The following is a 23,883-nucleotide window of genomic DNA, read 5'->3' on the forward strand; positions in this document are numbered from 1 at the left end:
CGTCAGAACCACTCCACGACGCAGGCAGTTTCTAAAGTGATACGTACCATTGTTCAGTCATTTGAAAAGGGCGAACACGCTTCACTTATTCTCTGTGACTTATCAAAGGCTTTTGATTGTGTCTCTTTTAATATTTTGATAGACAAACTGCAACTATACGGGATTAGGGGGCTTGTGGGACAACTAATTTCATCCTACCTTAATAATCGTAAACAATGTGTTATAATCGACGGCGCTAAATCTGAATTAAATTATACGAAGCATGGAGTTCCACAAGGCTCTATCTTGGGACCATTATTTTTTATTGTTTACATTAACGATTTCTTTAAATTTGTGCATCTCAATGACTGCATTGCTTATGCGGATGACACTTCGTTAATCGTATCAGGCAAAGATGCTTCAACTCATACCACCAAAAGCCTGAACTTATTACACGGAGCATCTACTTGGTTCGCTCACAATAACTTAAAATTAAATAAAGACAAAACACATATTACCTTTTCAACAAACAGCAAGCTTGTCACGGGCAAATGTGCTAAAGTGTTAGGAGTTTATGTAGACGATAGGTTGAGTTGGAGCAGTCATGTCGACCATGTTATACAGAAATTGTCAAAGTCACTCTTTGTACTAAGGAATCTTAAACGATCAATCAGTGCAGATACTTTAAAATCCTGCTACTTCGCACTATTTCACTCCCATCTGCAGTATGGTGTTATGTTGTGGGGTAATTCATCTAAAGCATATAAAGTTTTTATTCTTCAAAAAAAAGTAATTCGCATGATGGTAGGTGCTGAATATCGTGCGCACTGTCAACCCTACTTTAAGCAATTGCGCATTATGCCATTACCATCCATATTCATTTTCGTGACACTATTGGAAATTCATAAAAATAAAGCTAATTTTGTTACAAACGACCTTGCTCACTCTTACAATACCCGTGGAGCTAAAAATATTAGGACACCATATTTCAGATTAGAGATATCAAAAAAAAATAGTCTACGTGTAGAGTTTTACAATATTCTTCCCGAATCTACAAAAGCGCTTAACTACATTAATTTTAAAAAGAATGTTAAGAACCACATGCTTGAACATTGTTTCTACTCCGTGCGCGAATATTTAAACACTAAGATGACTGTTTGTTCCTAGATGTTAGATGTTTTACGTTTAGTTAGTCACATATTATATTGTTTGGTCCATCGGTAATTTTATTGTGTATTTTATATTATGTTTGTATGTAGAACTGGACGTGTCGTAAACCAGATGGTATAGCATGACGAATAAATATTATTATTATTATTATTATTATTTTATTAGCGAAGTTTAAAATTATCGATCTCACGAGTAATTTTGGCTGCGTTAAATAATTAATTTTATTTAATTTCAATTGACCGTACGTCTTCATTTTGTAAAACAAATCACAAAGTAAATAATAAGTTTTTAAAGTAGTAGCGCTATCTAACGGTAAAATTATAGCACCTCCGAAACCCATATCGACATTATTTTCTTCAATTATCGATCTCACAAGTAATCTAACTCAAAATAGACTAGTGCATGCACATCTACACTATAGCAGAAAGCTTTTAGTAAAAATTTGAAGTCTCTAGCTATTGTAGTTGTGGAGATCTAACGCGGACAGCCGGCCTGCCAGCAATAACGAATATAATAGCGTATTTTTTTCAAAAATGCGCTAAAAATACGCAATGGTCAGTTTTTTTTAAACGTTGAAAAGTAAACATTCCTGAAGAAATGAAGGTGTTTCGAACCACACAAAAGAAAATAAAGGAAATAAGAAGCTCATGAACAACACTTATTCAGACACAGTCTCTTCATTTTACCAGAAGAATAAGATTTTTACAATGATATGGATATCGTTTATGGGAGGCAACCTGCAGTATTGTCGCATTTTTCTTAATACCGTGTAACAATGAATCTTGTCTCACAGCGAAAAGTACCTAACCCAAGAAATAACGGGCGATCAAAAAAGGAATGACGTCGAGGTCGAGTCGCCTTTGGAAGTTCAAGCAAATCTTTTGTGATCGCACAGGAAAAAGAACGAGCCATGAATGAATTGTCTGGAGGTATTTAGTGAATTGATTGATTGACAATTATAGTAAATTATGAACGACTATATAGGGTGCTATTCAAGTGGCACAGAAGAATTTCAATGTTTCCCCAAAAGGAAATGCAATGGACAACGAATCTGGACTATAGTTCGTTTTTTGGGCATTTTTCAATTAAACGTAAAATAATGCATAAAGTTCATCCCTCTGAGAGTTCAGATCTCGGCACAGGCTGCATGCCTTTTATAAGCAATCTTTCTTTAAAGATAAAGTAAAAACAAATCTGCGTGTATAACGTCTATAATTTCTAAGAAAAATCATTTAATTTACTGTCTGTGAATGAATAAATTTTATTTGACTGTTTTAATGGAGTTAGCAGTTATGGACCTAATGATTGATCTATTTCAACACACGAAAAGAAAATAAAGACATTCTCCCAATACCTTCCTCAGCAGACATATCGTTCGTGCTCCCTTTTAACAACCAAAATATTTCTAATTTTTATGGAAACGTCAATATAAGCCCGTTTGAAATTGTCATAAAAAGCGACGAAGAAAGGCATAAAATTTAACGACACATTGAAATTTGCTAATTCAAATAAAAAATGAGTGCTTTACAGTACGGTTAACATTTTTATTGCACTTACATTTACACGGTAATTAAATAATAAATGATGAAATTACTTAATAAACATTTTAAAATCGAACACCTACCGCTAGTCCTTAAATGTGATTAATTTAAATGGCGTTTCAACGAAGCCAGAATAAATTAACACAAAAGTGGCATGCGTGACCCATAGAATTTTAAATTCATCAAAACAGTTTTGTTTCACGGTTTGAAAAATGTGGAACTAATAGTAAAGGTTAAATAATTGCACTAGGAACAGATAGCGCCACCTATCAGTTTACATATGAACTTTTTGATATGTTCTGGTAAAACATTCAGGTGTGGGAATGCGCGTGCCACGTGGGTCATTTACATTTTACGACGCCAATGAATGATTAGGCCGTGTTATGACAAAATGTAGGGTTATGTTCAGAAACAATGAGAACTGAAACGTTTTGTCCACTTAAATTAGTAATAAAGAAACTTTTAATTACTTTGTTAAAACAATATGAGACAAAATGTAATTGAAAGTTCTAAGTTTTCAACAAGCATCATAAATAAATAGTTGAAATGAAACGAAACCGCTTAATATCGTTTAATATTGCAAAACGACAGTGAAAAATAAATAGAACTCGGTCACAGTCAACCACGGACAAGTGAAACGGTTAAATTTTCACATAAACAGAACAAGGATGAACCCATCAGACGGAAAGCGAGACTATTTACAATTACGTAATCAGATTAGCGGGAATAAGCGTGATTTAATATAAAAGCGGCACGAGTGAGATAACTAAAACTTTCACTATTTTCACATGACCTGGCGCGGATGATGCTGTCCCAATTTATTTTTTGGCATTTATTTTTAAATTATATAGCGGCCGAAATTCAAGAGCAAGATTTATATAACGGCTTTTTAAATTGTATCACGAGATTCGAGTCCGGCGTTTTTGAATCGAGTGCGACTCGCATACTGTAATTTATTTGATACACGACATACAAATTCCTTAACATCCACCACTGTTTTATTGAACGGTAGCTGAAACTTTTACAAAAATTTTATTTTATCTATTCCGGTTTGGAAGCAACAATCAGATCTCATACCAATCACGCATTTAAAAAAAATATTCAAATCTGTGCAGCATTTTTCATTGTCGGAGCGGAAGTTTCAATTTGACAGAAAGCGATTTTTTCAATTTATTTAAAAAGAACGCGTTCTTTGTGTTGACAAACTCATGGCCACTTCAGCTACCAATCTTTAGTAACAAATTCAGAAACAATAACGCGAGAAATATTAAAAAAATTATACAAGTTTTAATATTTATATTGCAGCTTTTACTGTTATTTAGGTATCTTCGATTTTTACACATTTATCACAAACTGCCCCGAAAGAGATGTTTCTAAAAGCTGAACATAAAATTGACATTTTAATGCGTTTCTTTACAAAAATGCGTAAGAACCATTTTGTAAGACTACAGAAGGTAGTTTGAAATGTATCTATAAAAGTAAAAGAAATACAATTTATTGTAAATGCTCAGGAAAGTTGAATAATTTTCAACTCGCCACAGGATATACAGGTTCATTGCGTACCTCAATTGATCTAAATAGTTTCGAAGAGGATACATAATTTATAAGAATTTATTACAAAAGATATTAGGTCATAATTGCATCCAAGAATAAAACTACTCAATTCTCAAGGGGTTAGCAAGGGTCGCCTGCTCTTAATTGAAGATAACCTCAACGGATTTGTTTTAGTGATCGGTATTTATAGAAACAAAAAGAAGGGAGTGCAGCACCGCGGAAGGAATAGATATACGGGCACGTAAAGAATTCAGCACGTTGTGTTATCATAAAAAAATAAAGACATTTAAATTTAAGGTCTATCTTTAACGTCAGTTGCTTCATTTACATAGTTGCCTTCGCTATTTAGCATACCTTGACGTGATGTACAATGTAAATTAGGTTGTCCTTTATAAATAGACCTCATTAGTTTAAATATACTATTTTACAGATGTCTTAAAATGGATTCCGCGCAATCATAATCGCAATCGCGATTGCTAATCTAAATACATTTCTTAGGTAATTTGTTCCTAGAACTCCCGTCGACGTAAGCTGAATAAATTCCTCTCGATTTTTTTTCAATATCTATTATTTCCTCCCTCCTTACGTTATCACGCAAGGCGATATACGAATACAACAAAGGAAACTAAGCTTATAGGAGAAAAGTGACAAATTAGTACGTGCCACGTTAAAATTTTATTTAAGCCTTACTGTTAAAGATTTTAGAATTTCTTAATGTATCTTTAATGTTTTTCCAATGTAATTATTGTGACAAGACAGTATAGTGTGCCATTATCACAAAAATACAAGTAATTTTAGAAATAGATGGTATATTCGTTTTTCTAGATATAACGGACAAGCCTAATTTAGGGGTGTTGGAACACCAATCATATCAAGCGTGATTGGTATTAAATCTATACGTATATTGTAAAGATCAAGTGAGTTGCCAGTGTGGACACACTACAAAGGTTGCATCTTGCACAATTACACGGAACTAATGAAGGGGATGTAAATGACCTACAGTCACTCTCAGATGGTGGATGATAATCATACTAAACTTAAAAATAGGGTTCCAGAAGGTTAATGAAACTTTGCAAGACTTGGATGTTGCAAGATTGTGTGGCATTGTTTATCACCCGACTCCGTTGTGAATAAGTTAGCAGTCGATATCTTTAGATGCGGAATCCGTGAAGATGACGTCCAGAAAACTATTTGTTTAACGGCACCTATAGAATTTTGACTGACGCGTTAGCCCGAGCTCTCGAAGTAAAACCAGCTCAAGGTACGACGAAGAAAAGCAGTATAGCATTAGAGCTGTAGAGAATGAAGACACCGTTCAAAATAAATTGTTGACGAAATTTACTGCTGAACTTCAAGCTGACAAGACTACGGTGACAAAGCAACCGCTCCGTTGTTGGGATTGCGGAAAAATTGGGCATTTCCAGATTCGATGCCGAAAGGCTCGCCGGAGACCGGCCAAATAGTCAACAACAAAAACACAGGCCGATGAAAAGGGGTAAACATCGCTAAGCTAAGCCACCAAAAGCTACTGTATCTGCACTCAATACTAATAGTTCGATTTATGTAGATGGTTTGGCTTTACTGGTTAGAAAACCAGTGTCCATAATTATAGATACCGGCGTGACAAGGAAGATAATGGCGCCCCGTTTTTGGTTAAAACAATTATCGGTCAGTCAATCTAAAACTTTCGCAAAGAAGTGACATACTTTCCAGAGTAAGGTTCAATATTTGGGACATGTGCCGAATCGTGGTGTTGCTGTTGATGCTTAGTTGGCCATAGACGTTAAAGAATGGCGAATTACAATTGATAGATCTCAGGTCAGATGTTTTCTCGGCCTGTGAACCTATTACCGACGATTTGTGAGGGGTTTTGCTACCATTGCTAAACCTTTGACTCGTCCTACTGAAGATGCCAACGTTTTTTTTATTGGACAGAAGAGTGCTTCGCTCCTTTTCTGGAGTTGAAAAGGCGTATACCGACTGCGCCGATACTGGGTTATCCTAGATCAGCGTTCATTTTGGATACAGAGACCGAGACTTAGTGGGAATAATGCTGACATTGGAAAGGGATGGAAGCGAGAGCTTATCCACCGCCAGCCACAGAAGTAGCAAACTGGGGGAACACTGTCAGCGGAAAGGATGGCAACTCCTTCTCGAATGTGATGCCAATACGCACCCACACTATATGGAGCAGCACCGACATCAACAGGAAAGGTGAGTCTCTCCTAGAATATATTATCAACAATATTCTAGCGATAGCGAATGTAGACAATGAGCCAATCTTCGTCAATAATCGACAAAGGGAGGTATAACGTTTGGAACTGTGACCGCCTGCAGCTCAGCTCACAACTGGCATGTGGCGGAAGAGCCATCGCTATCTGACCTTTTTGACATTGTATCAAGCGAAGTGGCTGTAGCCGTATATAGAAATCCGCGAAGAACCAACTGGGACCTTTATAGAGGTCAATCTAGAAAACTGTCCCGCAGGAGTCATAACTTGGCGGAATCAAACCTTCGCATGGCCATCAAAGAGAGAATGTAAATACTTGGGCATCAGGTTAGACCAAGGGCTTACTTTCAAATCACATCTGGAAGAAATAGCGAACAAAGTCACAAGGCCCTGTAGGTGAGCGTTCGGAAGAGGAAGTGAGGTCCATCTCCAAAAATGACCCACTGAATATACACTAAAACGATTATACCAGTCATTAGGTATGGAAGGTGGTGGAATAATATCTTCACCTAGAAGACCTTGGAATTACCGGGGCAATGATAACGACCATCTTGAACTTACCGCCACTACATCTGGTAAGAGGTACTCAGAGGAGCAGCAATGGTGAGGAGAGATCGTCAAGGCAGGAGTATTCGCTTATCAGGATAAATTATTTATGTTTTTTCAGTCGGAACTAAATTATTGTGTTACCTGACGAGAGGTACTGGCGTTTGAAGAGATCTGTCTGTATTCTTTTTGGGGTCACTTTGATCTTATGCACAGTTTTTGAGAAATATGACCTTCATCTAGTGTCCGTAGATCACCATATTCAAATAATGTCCCGGTTCCCATATATCAGAAGTGCAAAAAGTGTCATAATCGCTTTGGAAATAACTGTCCTCGTTTTAAGGGGCAAATGTCACTTTGAGGAAATTCCCCCAATGTAATTGTTTTCTCTTCTAACTCGAGAACGAAACGGATAGCGATGTCAAACCTTCGCCAATTGTTTTCTATGAGTCAGTGGCTATTGAATATGAGCCGAAGCAAAAGTCCGGTTTCCGAATACGAGCCGAGTGGCAAAAATTCCCCTACTGAAAATCGTGAGCGATTCTTCATAATCGTGCCCGTTTCTTCATATCTTGTTACTTTATTTTACTGTATGTACACCGAACAATCCTCGGAACAATCAATACCAATTATTGTGGTTAAGCCAAAGACCCCAAAGTTACAAACTTCCACGATCGATCGGGTGTTGTCGTATTTTTGGCTGCTATCTTCATTCCGATTAGGGTCACTCATCAGTTCATAATTCACTTGGTGATCGGTGTGTCGCTTGGTTATGATTAAATCAACCAACCAATCGAATAGTTACTGTTTGTCTTTTACATAGGAATTGAGTCTTTGGAATACCAGGAAGCATAACTGCCACATGAACCAAAACGTGCCCCTCCCCCTTCCCCTTCTTATATGAGTGTACAACACTAAAACGCAATTTATGTTGTAGGTACTTGTTACATTTTGTATTTTGTTTCGTTTCGAGTGTAAAGAACAAATGGTAGGTACATCGTAAGTTACCGAGTCATTACTCATTACGATGCAGATTACTCTTTTAAGATCTTCCATACAATGGCCCCCGCCATTTTAAATGCACAGTAGTGAACAATTACTTTATAACGAGGTAAATGCGTTGCAGAATTTTAATCAATGTTCTTAAAAGCGTTTGCGATGTTAGGTCAGTAAAAAGCAAGTCAGCATCCTAACCCACTTCGCGTTGAAGTAAAAATATTCACGCTGATCTTACAAGAATGACTAGAAAATGGAGTTGAACAAAGGACTAAATCATTTCGCCAAGTATACGGATTTAAAGAGTAATTTTTCTTTTTATTAAGGGTGTATTCCACTTAAATTTTAATTCTATTTGACGTATGATGGGTTGCATAATATTTACTTGTAATGAAATGGTAACGAATAACCAAAGACTCAAGAATTTACCTGCCCAACCATTGTATAAAGTAAACAAGTAATTACGCTAATTTACCCAGGTCATTAGTCATTGTGACGAATATGCATATATAATTAAACATCGATTAGAAAACGCAAATCATTGTAACAACGGCTAATCCTCAATAAATTCACTTTTCCCAGTTTTTAATAAGACGTATATTTTTTTTAACCCAGTAATTACTCCATGAACTGTATTAGCCCTATCTGGAAAATAACCCATGTAAGCGAATAAGTACCTATGGCTATAAATTAGATATAAAAAAAAATGTACATTTTTTTTACTAATATTCTAGATGTGTTACAAAAAATCGTCTAATTCGGGAACAACACAAAATAAATGAGAACTAACGCTTTTTACGTAAATTATATCTCTTTCCGAAGGATGCTACAGGGAAATAATCTCAAATTTGTATCACACCGAAATTCTAGGGGTGTTACAAAATTTCGTTTAATTCGGGAACAACATAAAATAAATGAGAACTAACGCTTTTTACGCAAATTATATCTCTTTCCGAAGGAGGCTACAGGGAAATAATCTCAAATTTGAATCACACTAAAATTTTAGGGGTGTTTCAAAATTTCGTCTAATTCGGGAACAACACAAAATAAATGAGAACTAACGCTTTTTACGCAAATTATATCTCTTTCCGAAGGATGCTACATGGTAATAATCTCAAAATTTTATCACACTAAAATTTTAGGCGTGTTACAAAAAACGCCATAAAAGACGCAAACTTTTAATTCACCTAAAAATAAATCACATTTTTCGTGTGAATTCTATTACCCAGTATATTATGGAATTATAATACGTTCTAATGAATCCGGTTTCTATTTGTAAATTAGTCCCGATAAACGCAACAATGCCGCTAATGAAGTCAGGCCTGCTGTATGATGTGTTGCCTACTGTACATTTATAAATGGTGACTGACTTCACTAAACGCTGCATGTTTTCGTAAAAAATTTCGAATGAATATTTCGTCTAAAATTTTTTGTAATTTATGTGAAAGGTTGGTCGATGGCTCTATGGTTTGCTAATGTTTTTTCTGAGTATGCTACAGGGAGATTTTTAAAATAATTTGTGTTGACGCCATTTTACCTATAAAAGTTCACTTTTTATTGGCAGTGCTCTAAAAAATTGTTTGTTCTTAAATATTAAAATTTTGTTCTGTAGCATACTTTATAAATGTATAATTTACACGAAAAAAATTAGCCCCGTCTTTCATCTCATGTTTTACAGAATTGAGACGAAATATAAATCGCACTATTTTCGCATAAATGTTGTACTACTGGATTACACCCTTAAGGCTCCTCTGTAGTCAATTTGCATTTCAATGTTATTGCAATTGGTTAGACCACCAACAATACACATTTCTACGTATATTCGTGGAGTGCGAAAACGGTATATTTCTATCCTTTTCAGTTTTGCATATTTTCTTCATTTATTGTTAAACACAATAGACCAGGTATAATGATCAAGGACTAATTATGTAAACAAGTTTATTGAAAAGGTGTAGTCAATATTCGAATAAAGCTACACAAATACCTGTTCCTTTTACTCCATTTGTCTATAATGAGATCTTCTGTAAATTACTTGATTCTAAGGTAATTAGTGGAGAAAATTCGCAATGTTTGCCAATTTCCCAATAGATTGTTAGTTAATTACACCTTATTATTATTTCCTGTTATTTGTTTTAATCAATTTTACTGATCAACTTTGATTTAGACATTTTTATAATTAATAGGTTATTATTTACTTATTAAAAAAAAAGTTCTTATCTTTTCAAAAAATAATTGTACAGTTAGCGTATTCGTTTTATTTATGCACGGCCCATGAAGGTTTTTTACGAACAGACAAAACTGCTGGTAAAAATGTAACTAACACAATAACACATGTCTATACATATTGTCATTGCAACCTATCTTCCATTTTTATGGGTAGAACCATATTCGGCACCAAAAAGCATGAGATATCACATGGACATCAAGCAATCGAATTTACACCTTTTGGTCTGTAAGTATCGATATTGGCATCGTTTGTGCGGTATCATAATTCGGTTTATTAAATCCTTAATTCAGTAGTGAAAATTGAAATTGGGCATTCCTCTATTTCTTTGACGACCAAGTATTCATCCTTGTTGATATCAGATCATATTGAAACAATTATAAATTGTGCACAACTGTTGTGCAGATAAAGTGCATTTTTTGAACCGAAATAGCTTAGTAAATATTTGGGTTATAAGGCTCTTCTGTTGTCAAGATATTCGCTGCGACTTTATCAATAGATGTCTCGTCCAGACGATTCATTCTGCCTCTCCTCCGACAAACTGTATTCGCTCTTATCGTGTTGATCTTACCAATGGATATATTTGTTCCACACGTCCCAATCGCTCTTTGTGAGTACCTCCTCCGGCAATTCGCTATAGAGATAAAAATTATAACCGATCACGATGAAGCGTCGAAGAGGTAAAAATGGATTCCTTTTGTTGAGACCTTTCATTAGAGTATGGATAAAACTAGTCCCTCTCTTCCCCGAACTCCCTATTCTGATAAGGGTAAAAAAGAGGGGGGCCTTAAAACATCTAAAAGTGATGGCCGTCTGGCGGACCTCCAAGGTATAGGCTACTTATTGCAAAAAATTCCAAGACTATATATATTACCATTCCTCTAATAGTAGTTAAAAAAAGTGGGCCCGGGCGGACGGGCAAAACGCAAACAATTACACATTTTTTTATTTCTTAAAAAATCCGCTAAAAATAAGTACACAGTATATGGAACATATCGTTTTCTGTTGCCACATAGTAATGGAAATTAAAAAAAATCGCAGCAAAGTTGATGTGAAGATTGCGGGACTCGCAAAAAGCATAGGTACTCAAACGGAAAAAGTAAATAGTCCGAAATTTGTTAAAAGTGCGAGAATTTTTTATATCTGCCACTAATAACGGGGAAAACCAACGAATTATGCCGCTTTTTTTGATACGGATATTCATTTTGGTGTCTCGCTAACTTGACAAACTTTACTTTTGAATTGATGCTAATTGTGGTATTGTGCTTTCTCCTTATGTCGAGGTCATGCGTTTGTCCTGCCCTACCACATTTTTTTTAATGTTTTTATGCACGTAGATAAGCAGTTTCATGGTACAAAATGTTAAAAAAAACAAAAAGGAGTCACATTTTTACACCACACCTGAATTGCGACAAGAAGCCACCAAATTATTGGTATAATCGTCTCACTATGTATCTAAAACACATAAGTGGTCGTATTCCGCTTAGGTTGAGCTAAAAAATGGGGCTACTATTTGATATCTTCCTAAACAAATTTCTTGAAGAATCTAGATAGAATGAAAAATGTTTTAGAAATAAAAAAGTATTTCTATAAAAATAAAAATAAACATTAGCTAATTATATAGTAGTTTATCTAATCCATGTCATTAGGAACGAGGTAACAATGTGCCAGGATAATGCCAGGTAGTTTCTTTTGTTTTCCCTTGCAAGTAATGAGATATCGCCTTAGGGGTGTAAGTACAATTTGAGTTGCCTACCTTTATGCTAACGTTGCGCTCTTTTCTGAAAATCGCGGAACTTATTTTATTTAAATGTATGCCTTATCATAAAAGATAGAAATAATTTAAGTACCGCCGTAAAAAATACTGTCGGATTTCCAAATTGGTGCTGTAGGTTTTTCTACTCCCATTACAACGGCTGTTATTTACGATTTTTCTATTCAACGATCTTCCTAAAAAACCAAGACCGATATTTCAGCTTTTTTTAAGTACCGCCGTTCTTTTCATCATTGCAAAGAATATCCACTATCGAGAATTTGTTAGACTTCAACTACAAAAGCAGCATTTCATAAGAAAGTTTAGTTATTTTTCCAATATGGCGGATTGACTACAGAGGAGCCTTAAACTGAATTTATCTGGATCCCTATCAAACAAAATTGGACTTCACTGGCTGGATTCATTTACGTTTTAGGTTTCAGCTAGTCAAATCCAATGTTATTGTTACAAATCCGGAGAAATGCGGACGTAGCTTACATTTTAATATTTAAATTTGGCGCCATTCACGCAAAAGCTGCTGAGAACATACACGAGATGGCGCGTCATTTTTACATTACATTAGAGTTTCCATTCTAAGTTTGTTGTTCTATCTTATAATTGCACAAGAGGTTTGTGTTTTACCGAGTACATTTGGGTTGTTAAGGTAATGAAAATCTGTTGCCTAGCAATTTTTCGAGTTCAATTGCTAAAAGGAAACAGATTTGAATTGCAACAACCCAAATTTACTCGGTTTAAATACAAACCTCGAGTGTAATTCGGCAGGACAATTTAACGAACAAAAAATTCACCAAACTAATCAATTATTGACAAACGTCAAACTAGTCATATGGGAAAGGATAACGCGATAATTGGTTCGAAAATGAATAAGTGAAAAAACCACTAGTGCATTTGTCGCTGGAAAAGTTGCAGGTAACTTTTGCCGCTGTCAAAGTGACAATTGCACTGCGGCGTATGTGATTTTTTATACATGAGTTGAATTGTCACTGCAAACGAATGCGCCCTTCATGTAAATCCATTTTACGCCCTATACTAAGTCCAGTTTGGGCAGCTGCTAATAAAACCCAACTGAATAAATTACAAGTATTCCAAAATAAAGTGCTGCGTATAGCTGTGAAAGCCAACTGGTTTATTAGGACCACTCAAATTCACCATGAACTCAACCAACCACTCATTAGCGACTACATAAATAAACTGTGTGACAAGTTTTATTCCTCCATCAATTTGTGCCCAAATGCTGAAACGTATCACCTAGGTAAGACACACATCCATACTAGACTAAAACGGTGAAGTGATGAATATTGTAAATCTCATAAGCATTGCTATGATTATTGCCAATTACATTACTGTAACCCAACCATGTATAGCAAATAAATGCTGATCTGGTTTCGAATAATAAAAAAAAAAGATATGATTGCAAAACTAAGAAATCAACTTTTGGTTTTGGGGGTGGCACGGGGGAAGCACAAGGTTTCAAACTTACATTCTTAACCACTAGATGACTGTCTATATTACATGCAAAACGAATTGGAACTACTTCTCATTTTGCAAGTTAAAATCCCTTTATTCCCTGGACTACTAGTACAAATTTTAAGCCCATAATTCGCATTAGTAGGCTGCGCAAAAGAAATATTTTAACAAACAATCTTATTACATCCGTATACCATGCTTATGTTACGTTACACATAATAGCTCAGCCAAAAATATGTCTCTGTCCCACCTTACGTCGGGTAATTTAAATTTTTATTTTAGTTTGATAAACTTTATTGTACGGCTGTAATTGAAATATCAATAAATAATATCTATCTATAGTCGAAATAATTTAATATCCTCCTAATAAAAAATGAACTTTGATGTTTCCCACACTTCTTAATTTATTGATGGTTATATCGACTTGAAAGTAAGCATATCAATTCTCACCTCAAAACCTCCAAAGATCTAACATCATCAACTGAATTTACCTAGATATGCTATGCGTTGTTTCTGTAAGATCATTAACATGTGATTGAAAACTAAAAAATCATTATATTTAAAATTACGATTATGAATGTCTTATTTTATGGTAATTATTTATTTTGTTATAGAATCGATGTATTGTGTATATTGTGGCGTACTTTATCTTTCGTAGACGTTTTATATCCATGGTATCCCATTCATTTATCAGTTCCCTTCAAGTTTGTGCAAAATTCCACTCATTCATTCATTGATCCCTCTTTGATTTACCTTGACTTCCCCCGCTCAATGTTTGTTCTTCCTCCCAATAAGCTTCGTTTTAATTTCCTCACTTTTAAGTTCTTACACTTCCCCCAATTTCCAAACAAATTTCCCTCAACCTTTCGTAAAGTTCTCATCTCCCTCTCAAGTTCATTGCAAGTTTACATGGAACGTTACGTCTTCATTGCTGTATATTACCTAAGGCCCACCAATCCCATATGCTGTGCGAGATTGATAGTTATTAGCCAATTGTCAAAGAGTAATAAGATTGGAGCGCACATAATTTTAATAAATGCAGAAGAGTTGAATTGCTATACACCATTGCAATATGTTTTATCGTTTCCTTGATAAAATTTGTGTATAATAAAGACACTTTGATGTCATTCCAAAATTGTTTATCAAAATTCTTTCTTACTGAAATAATCTGAGACGTTAATATCAATATTATCCAACGTGACATTAATGACTTAATGAGCATTTTAAATTTAAAATTCTCGCACATCACCCGTGGTAGCATTACAAGCATGTTACGCCGCTTATTATTCAGAAAGTTTACGCGAGTGGAGCAAGATTATTCCGTGGAATAAGGGTTATTTATGGCTTTATAGGTTATACGGTTATCATTTCCAATGTCTCCGATGGTTGCAAGGATTGGGAAATCTGTGAATTTTTTCTACTCGGCAAACCTGGTAAACCCATACAAAACATAAACATAAACAATGCTAAAATACGCCATTATATTCGTTAAAGATCTCAATAATTACAAAGCTAGAGACTTCAAATATTCACCAAAAGCTTCTGCTATAGCGTAGATGTGCAGGCTCTAGTCTATTTTGAGTTAGATTACGCGTAAGATTGATAAATTGAAACTTTGCTAATGCATAATTCCTTCTTATTCATAATTTATCTAAATGAAAACCTTTAAAACCTGCATTAAATACTCATCCTTCTTAACAATGCAGGGGATTAGTACTTTTTATTGTGAGAGCTTTCACCATCTGCAACATTTTTATTTGAAAATTGATAATGGAATAAAAACGTTAGCTGAACATCGATTTTATTTATCAAATTATTTACTTTACCCTTTAAACGCCTACAAATGATTGGTATTATAGTGTCAACGTATTCGATTTCAACGTCAAACGATTGGATTGCGTTATGGTGCATACTGTAAACGACTGGCCGTCGGAAGGGGGGAACATTTTTCCAAATGTAGGATCTTCATGTACGTAAACATAATAAAACGGAAGAATCCGAAAAGCCAGGAATTTCAATTGTATGAAAACGTGAGAAAACTCACAAACTTAAAGAATCTGAATCTCATCAATATAATACATGTAAAAAAGTGAATAATACAAGTCTGAATAATGAGCGATGGGAAAAATTTGGAATCAAATGTACGTAACAATAAAAAAAATCGGAAGAGTTTGGAGGAATCCATAGAAATCATATGAATCTGGAATAGCTGAAGGATCGTATGCAATGTAGGATTTTAAAACATATAAAACACGTAAGAAAAATTGGAGCTGTCCGAAATGCAAAATTTCGAACATGCAGTTTGGTACTAAGGATTGAATGAAGCAACACACCGAATAACAAAATTTATTGTGGTAATTAAACCCATAATTTGAATGCTCCGAAATGAAATCATGTAAAACTGTTCTCTGTGAGCCAGATTGCAATTTTTCAAACAAATTTCACGATTAAATAATAAATGTAACAGTATACGTTTAAACATTCTTTGTATCACGCGTATTGCAGATTAGTGAAAGTAAACGCAGTATCCGATGATATATCTTAAACCGCCGTAGAGAGGTGGAGCCGTTAAGATTTTAATATATAAGCAAAACGGAAAATGGACTCAAGCACTCAAAGCTGCGCACACCAACATGAATAAGATACAGGTAAGCCTTTAGTGTCTATGTATATATTGTGCTAATGAAATCGTTCCCTTTAGGTATTCGCCATTGTGTTGATTGCAGTTGCATCTGGGGAGGAAGCGAAGAAACAGGAAAAACGTGGTCTTTTAGGATTGGGGTATGGACATGATGGATTAGGGCTCGGCGGGTTAGACGTTTTGGGAGGTCACAATGGTTTGGGTATTGGAGGAGGTGCAGGCGGATTAATTTCGGCTGGTTTGGGAGGCCTGGCGTTAGGAGTCAATACCGTTACGACTATTAACAGAGCTGTGCCCATCCCAGTGCCACAACCGGTACCTGTTACAGTTAACCGCCCCATACCAGTGCCATTTCAAGTCCCAGTGCCGGTTGATGTTCCGAGAGCAGTTCATGTACCTGTGCCTCAACCAATTCCTGTTCCCGTTAATAGGCCTGTTCCAGTTCCAGTACCACGTCCAGTTCCGGTACCGGTACCGAGTCCCGTTCCCGTTTCAGTACCTCAACCTATCCCAGTTCCAGTACCACAACCGGTGCCTGTTCCAGTTCCCCAACCCGTCCCGGTCAGTGTACCACAACTCGCCCAACCAGTAGCTACAGCCGGCGCCGGATTGTTAGGAGCTGGACTCGCATCGGCCCCCGGACTGTCCGGAGCTGGGCTTGCAGCTGAACTAGGAGCCGGTTTGGGCCATGGAGCATTGGCAGCTGGTTATGGTTCCCTTGATTTAACACATGGTTCATTCGCTTTGGGGCACGGAGGTGCAAGTTTAGGACATGGAGCAATTGGTTTCGGTCACGGCTCCCATGTATGGTGATTTACCATTGACTGTTAGTTAAGTTCGTGTACAGAAAATAGTACCTTGCTGGCTTTGTACAATTTATTTCTAAATAAATTTTGTAAAACATATAAGTACTACAGCATGCGCGTCAATCGATCCTTGTCTAATCTTAACGCGCAAAAATTTACAACTTTGAAGTACCTTTCGATAGATAATTTAGATAATTCTCCCAAAATATACCATACATGCGTCAATTATACGTCAACATAGGTGATTGTTGCATTGTAATAGTCAGTTGCCGCATTTCAGTGAAGACAATGAACACTTACACAATTTTGTTAAGAGTTGGCATCAGCCAATGTGTAAGTTCTTCATTTTGGTTTAAACCGGAAACTAATAACCGCTGTTTCAGGTACTTTTCTCAGTTTTGTGTTACGTTTTTGTAACACTGGGCTGCACACTTACCACCGAGAGTTTAAGCTACTATCACAGTAAGTCAATACTTCTTTTGGTCGCATACTACAATTGCTAAATTACAGTTGAACGGAATGTATTTTACGTAACAGCCGGTTATTTTCTGGTACCTCTGATATTTTCTGTTATTCTTTTGTTGGGAGTGTTAAAGGTGAGTTGGTTCACAAGTATCATTGGATTTGTAACCGATAAGCTTTAGGAAATACTCCTGTTGGTGAGGGTGTGGATCTTATCAAGTATATTGAATGCAGTTCTCCTCTTCTGCCTCCTGTTAACAGCTTCGATACGTATATCACGCTTCGTTGCAGCTCCTTGGGCGATACTTTTGAATGTACTTCCTGTTTTACTAATTTGTAAGTTTATTAACTTTGTCTACTGCTATCCATAAAGAGACTTACAAATTTTAGGGTGGATGTCAGACAATACCGTTGTCGTTGTAGAATGCTATAAACACCAAGAACACACGAGAAAGCAAACGAAGATTAAAAAAGATTTCATTTCACGTGTATTAATAGTGTAGAGTTACAACCTAATGATCTTATTTATTCGCTTGATATAAAAAGGGAAGTGGGAAAGTATTTCCCTTGTTGTGCTGAATGCCCTAATCATAGCAGGGTAGCTGAGACGACTTCTGTTTTTCGAGATGTTAAGTATGCTTTAAACTAATATTACCAACAAATTAGCCTACTACGTACTTTGATACGCATACGCTAATAAAGCTCTCAATAAACAATTACAATTGTATTACTAGTGTTTAGCCCTGACCCGTGAGGGTCGCCGTCGCCGGTGAATAAATTTGCCTTGCCCAAAGAAATAAACTTCGAGACTGTTATCGCAAGAGTGGGACAACGCAGTTTTTTCTGCTCTTTATTATTAGCAAAAACACTTTTCATGGTATTCCAAATCAAATGGATCGGAATACCGTTGGCCACTTGTAATACGAAATGGTGCTTGCTTGTAATGAAGTCTTACGACTTCCTGAAAATTTTCATTGGCAGATTATTTTTGAACTTACTGATGTGGTGTACTCTCCATACAATTGAACCTTGTAATAAGCTGTTTTGCTAACCCTTGCATGGAATTAGCACATCTTTCCCATCATTATTTTATTTGTTCATAAAATCCAAAGGTGGATGCGGAACACGTCATTATAATAAAGCTAATTAGATACTATTATAAACTTCCAGTTAAAAACTTGGTAAAACTCAAATATATAGAAAATTTCCATTAACCAAACAAGCACACAATTTTATACCTTTACTAACAAAGCACAGAATCTTATAAAACATGAACAATAAATAATTTTTTAATATTGTCGTTTCCTTACATTGATAAATTGTAGGTAAATGGAGTATTCCATGATATAGTATACGTTGATGAGTCCTTGTACAGATAAGGAATCTTTTAATCTGTTAGATAAGCAAATGGCATAATATGATTTTGATGGTTTTTTCTTCTTTATCCAATTCAAGAAATTTGCAATTTCTTTCCAATATATTTCCAGAATATTGCATCAGTTAATACTGGCGATCAAAAATGTCTGTCGAGTCGTCTTTGGAAGTTCAGGTTAAGTACGATTTCCCATGTAAACAAAAATTCCAAAGGTTACTCGACAGCAACTCATTTTTGATCGCATGGTAGTAGAAACAGCAAGGCCCCCAAAGTTGGACTCCTGCGATACTCCCGAAGTTGAAATCTTTGATTCTATATTGCTTTCTAGATGGCGCAGGCAGCTTTTTCACCACCTGGAAATTGCATGGTTGCCAACTCTCAAAAATGTATGTATCATCGTAAGTTGTATATACAGGGTGGAACCTCTCAATATCTATATTAAATGGTTGAAATATAGCTTCTGAGAATTAAATAGCCACATACCTTATATTGAAGGCGTACACTTTTAAGTAACTTACAAATGCATTAACGATGTCATCTTTCTAGGAATTCTACATTCTTTCTTCTGGATATAACCACATCTTAGAAGGATAAATTGCGATTCCATCTTGAGCATGTTTTAAGAGTTGAGAGTACATACTTTGAATTAGCAAACGCCACGCCTGATTTGTAATAATTCCCAAATTAATTCAAATTCAAAAGTGCGTTAAGGCGTGCAAAAATTTTGAGCATTCCAAAGGTGTAGCGGGCGCACAATATGAAATTTTATGCCCTTGAAATGCATGGAGGTGTTGACGACCGCCAAAACATCAGATCCGAATAGATGGATGTAATTATGCCACATTTATAAATACTATACATCACGAAATGTTATTAGTCAGCTGTGTCTGTAGTAGTAATCATGACAATCATACGGTTCCTTTATAAATATTTGAAAAAACAATTAAAAATTAAAAATGGATTGAGAAATGCAATGTAAAGAAAAACTGACCTTTTTGTACGTTTCTCATAGGCGTCAAGTGTTTTCGGTAAACCACTCGGTATGATTATTTATTGTATGCCAACTTCCGGCCTTGTTCTTGACGCAGGTTCTTCATTATAAAGCAACAGGACGAGGACATACTTGGGCAATAAAACATATCTATGTTGTTAATATACTTTTTCCATTTACTATGATGCATTGATAAACTAATGATCCATTATCTAAGCACTGTCCGTTCATATATCAGTCTGTGTGAAGTTCACACACGAGTCAGTAACAAATCATACTAGATGCGATCATACAAAGGTTGTTTCAAAAAATTTGCAAATCATGCTTCATTACGGCAGTATGCCAATTTGTTGGTAATTGGATTTTGTACGCTAAGTCACCAACCGGGGTTTTAGGGTAGCTTTCATTCTACTATGCGTGGCTTACACACAAATTAAATTCCCTGAAATGCCATCGTCAGAAAAGGATAGCACACTCGAAGATCCTGTGTGTACCTACCAGTCTTAGAAGCAGTAGTTTTATGTATTTATAGATCACCGCAAGGTGATTTTAAAATATTTTCAAGCACTATGTAGAAAGCCTTACGTCAATGTGTGAAATACAGGTATGTATGTGTCGCTGGCGATTTTAATATAAATTTTTTGGGGGCGGATAAAGGCGCTGTAGAAGTAATAGATCTTATGGCCACCATCTCGGAATACATGCAATTATGTCCCTCAATCATGCTCCAATCAGAATAAATAGTCCTAGAAAACACCGTCCAATAAATAAACACGGAAAAGTTATTTTGAATAATATTTTAGAGAATTGTTGTTTTGATTTTGTTTCTAAATACTATCACTGGGGCTTGTGAAATAGCATTTCCTGAAAAAATTGTGAATTGTACAAATAAATCTCTCAATGTTCCATGGTACAACAAGGACTTAAAAAGGATGCGAAATACCTTACAATTTTTACAACAATTGTATTTACAGTCGCGCAGTGAAAACGTAAAATTGATGTTACGATCTTTTAGATATAAATATCACTTGGCTATTAAAAAGAGTAAAATTGCAGCTCATGATACATTTATTTCCAAATGTAAAAATTCTTCAAAGGCCATGTGGAAAGTTATTAAAGGTCAGTATTGCAAAAATGATGTGAACCCATCAAATATTGACGCAGAGACATTCAATGAAGAGTTTTTAAATATTCCATCTAGCTGAAAATATAGACAGTAATGACCTAAATGATCCTTTAACATATTTATCATCTGTCCCCAAGGTTCAATCCCCACTGCATCTATGTGCACCTTTATCACAAATAGTTGTTAGAGACTCAATCAAACTTTTAAATAATAGTAAGTGCAGGGATGCGTACGGTCACAATTTGGACATAATTAAATGTATAATAAACATAATCATATCACCATTAACTTCCTTGCTAAATGAATGTCTACATTACAGCATTTTCCCGGATGTGTTAAAATTGCTTGTGTTCTGCCGCTTCATAAAAAAGACATTCACGTAACTACTAATTATAGACCGGTATCCATCCTTCCAATTTTTTCGAAAGTATTTGAAATGATTCTGAAGAATCGGATTATAGATTTCATGGAAGGGAATCATTTGTTTTGCAGTAATCAGTTTGGTTTTCGACAACTACTGCCATTCTTAATTTCACTACGCAGATTATTGACAGTATAGAGGCACGTAGAAGTTGTACGTCTATATCTTTAGATCAAACTAAAGCCTTTGACTTGGTATCTCACAAGTTACTGTTAAAAAAGTTAAATTTGTATAATTTCACGCAGGATAGCATAAACTTAATTCAATCTTACTTAAGCAATTTGTACAGTACAACAATAAAAAATCTCAATGTCGAGCTGTAACATTATGCGTTCCGCAGGGTTCCATAATTGGACCTGTTTTATTTTTAATTTTTATTAATGACATTTGTTTCTCTAGTCCAGGTGCCAGATTCACGCTGTATGCTGACGACATAACGTTAACTAGATTTCTTCCGATTTCGTGCAGAATGAAGAAAAAATAAGTAAGGCTTTATTAGATGTAAAACAATGGATTAGTGCTAATAAGCTAATTTTAAATATTAGTAAAACACAAAAAATTCAGTTCTCTTCATCAACGTCAAAAGAAGTAGTATCCATTAATTTCCTTGGCGTCCTTATTGATTCGAAACTGACGTGGGGCCAATACGAAGACAGAATTAGCGCAAAACTGGCTTCAGTCGCGTATCTGTTAAAACATTTATCTAACATGGTGTCGAAACCGATTTTAAAATGTGTCTATTACAGTTATGCCCACTCAATAATTTGTTATGGAATAATAGCGTGGGGCCACTCCACTGCAATGAAATAGTTATTTGTTTCATTAGTACAAAAAAATGTCAGTTTTTAGGACGAGGAGATAGAACCTTCCGAGTCCCGAAAACGCATTTTTTGTACGAATAAAACATAAAATTTTTTCTCCAACCTCCTTTACTTCAAATTATATTCGAATTTAGATTCAGTCACAGTTTCACTACTATAGTATAAGAATTTCTGCTTTCTTGTCCTCACGTGTCATGCCACTCTAGTTTTTAGGTTAACTTATAACCTATTCGTTCTTACTTCTTACTTCTCACCTCTCGCGACTTTGTAGGGAGCAAATCTTGAGGTAGCATGTTCTGCCGTTTCTATAATCTCTGGCGGAGTGCAATCCATGTCGCTATCAGTTTCAGTTATTTTATTGTATATACAATTAATATTGTTATATTTTGTATTGAAATAAAAAACCATACAGTTTTTTAATTAAAATTAATTGCATTTAACTTTTTCAAATTTTGAATTCAAAATGACAGATAATAGTGCAATGGGTCTGAAGTAGATGGCGTTACGCGCGACGGCGGGTTGTATACGTATTAAAATTACGTTCACGGAATATGTAAATTACGTTACACATGGTTTAAATAAAAATAGCGAGCGTAAATCATTTTCAATACATGTACATACGTATAGGTAACATCATTATTTGCATTGAATATGCAAAAATATTTGATTTGTATGTATAGAAATATCTTACAACCTGCAATGTAAAACGATGTCAATGTGACATATCTCCGTGATTGTAATTTTTTAATTGGCCAACTTTCAAGGTCAATTTCTTTTTGGTACTAGGACCAAAAGTATCCACTTTTTGTACAGTTGCCATGGTGAAAGCGATTAATCCGCAAAACGTCATTTTTAGGTACCGAACACTGTCAAAAAATAGCGTCTTATTCAGGTGGTTGGAGAAAAAGAATATTTGCGATGCAAAGAAGGCGTGTCCGAAGTGTAGCTAGTGCTGGATACAGAGAAGACTGTCGTTACATTTTTCAATCTTTCAAAATTCTTACAGCGCCTTCTCAGTACGTACTAGAATGTTTGGTGTATGTTCATAAAAATAAATTAAATTATGTAGCCCATTCAGACATCCACAGGTACAACACACGTAACAGCAATAATCTTGTATGCGCGAAACTTAGACTTAAAAAATCGCAAGCTGCACATAACATAACATAACATGAATTTAATTATTTTGTTGTTGTTTAGTTATGTTAAGATTTTGAGTTTTTTGTTGTGTTTCTTTCTTTTTCTTTTTTTTTCTTATTACACTAAATCATTGCGCGTTAACTATTATGTATTGCCTGTAATTGGAAGGTCTGTTCTGTTGGGCAATAAATCTCTATTATTATTATTATTATTATAACTACTGGGGGCCGGTGTTTTATAACAGGTTGCCTGATCACATTCGATCAGAAAATACAAAGATTTTCAAAAACAAAATAAAGGCATTTTTAACTGAAAACCCCTTATACAATATTAAAGATTTTCTTAACATTGACGTTAAATTATAAATTTTAATATTTCTTAAAGTTTACGTTTTATGTTTTATGTTATAGCAAGTCTCTGTGTTTTATATTTATATGTATTGTTCTGCTTTTATGACGCGTGTAAATATTACTTTTAATGTACTAGCACAATGAATATATATTATGGTCGGTGTTTCTTGTGAGAACTCAGGTCTAGCCTGGTTAACTAATCGCACGGATTAAAATCAAGTAACGATTAGTGTCTGTGTCTGTGTCTGGTGAAGTTATGTAGGGTCCTA

General features: G+C 35.3%; 2 protein-coding genes and 1 long non-coding RNA gene across 3 annotated transcripts; 2 read left to right on the forward strand and 1 right to left on the reverse strand.

Annotated features, from left to right (window-relative positions):
* The first annotated feature begins 15,430 nt into the window (after positions 1-15,430).
* On the forward strand, positions 15,431-17,023 carry LOC116169713 (tetra-peptide repeat homeobox protein 1-like). Its single transcript, XM_031485865.1, has 3 exons — positions 15,431-15,835; positions 15,987-16,129; positions 16,183-17,023. The coding sequence occupies exons 2-3, from the start codon at positions 16,115-16,117 to the stop codon at positions 16,933-16,935; spliced, it is 768 nt and encodes a 255-aa protein (XP_031341725.1). The 5' UTR covers positions 15,431-15,835; positions 15,987-16,114; the 3' UTR covers positions 16,936-17,023.
* A 141-nt stretch (positions 17,024-17,164) lies between these two features.
* On the forward strand, positions 17,165-18,117 carry LOC116169814. The gene is made up of 5 exons (XM_031485992.1): positions 17,165-17,261; positions 17,312-17,390; positions 17,439-17,524; positions 17,573-17,726; positions 17,781-18,117. Exons 1-5 carry the CDS (start codon positions 17,217-17,219, stop codon positions 17,891-17,893), a joined length of 477 nt encoding a protein of 158 aa, XP_031341852.1. The 5' UTR covers positions 17,165-17,216; the 3' UTR covers positions 17,894-18,117.
* Positions 18,118-18,663: 546 nt separating this feature from the next.
* LOC116168809 lies at positions 18,664-19,922 on the reverse strand. The gene is made up of 2 exons (XR_004144846.1): positions 19,757-19,922; positions 18,664-19,118 (listed from the first exon to the last, which is right to left on the reverse strand). It is a non-coding gene; the product is annotated as an uncharacterized LOC116168809 (long non-coding RNA).
* Between the last annotated feature and the right edge of the window lie 3,961 nt (positions 19,923-23,883).

The sequence above is a fragment of the Photinus pyralis genome, unplaced genomic scaffold (assembly GCF_008802855.1).
Source record: "Photinus pyralis isolate 1611_PpyrPB1 unplaced genomic scaffold, Ppyr1.3 Ppyr1.4_LG4, whole genome shotgun sequence".
Classification (NCBI taxonomy): domain Eukaryota; kingdom Metazoa; phylum Arthropoda; class Insecta; order Coleoptera; family Lampyridae; genus Photinus; species Photinus pyralis.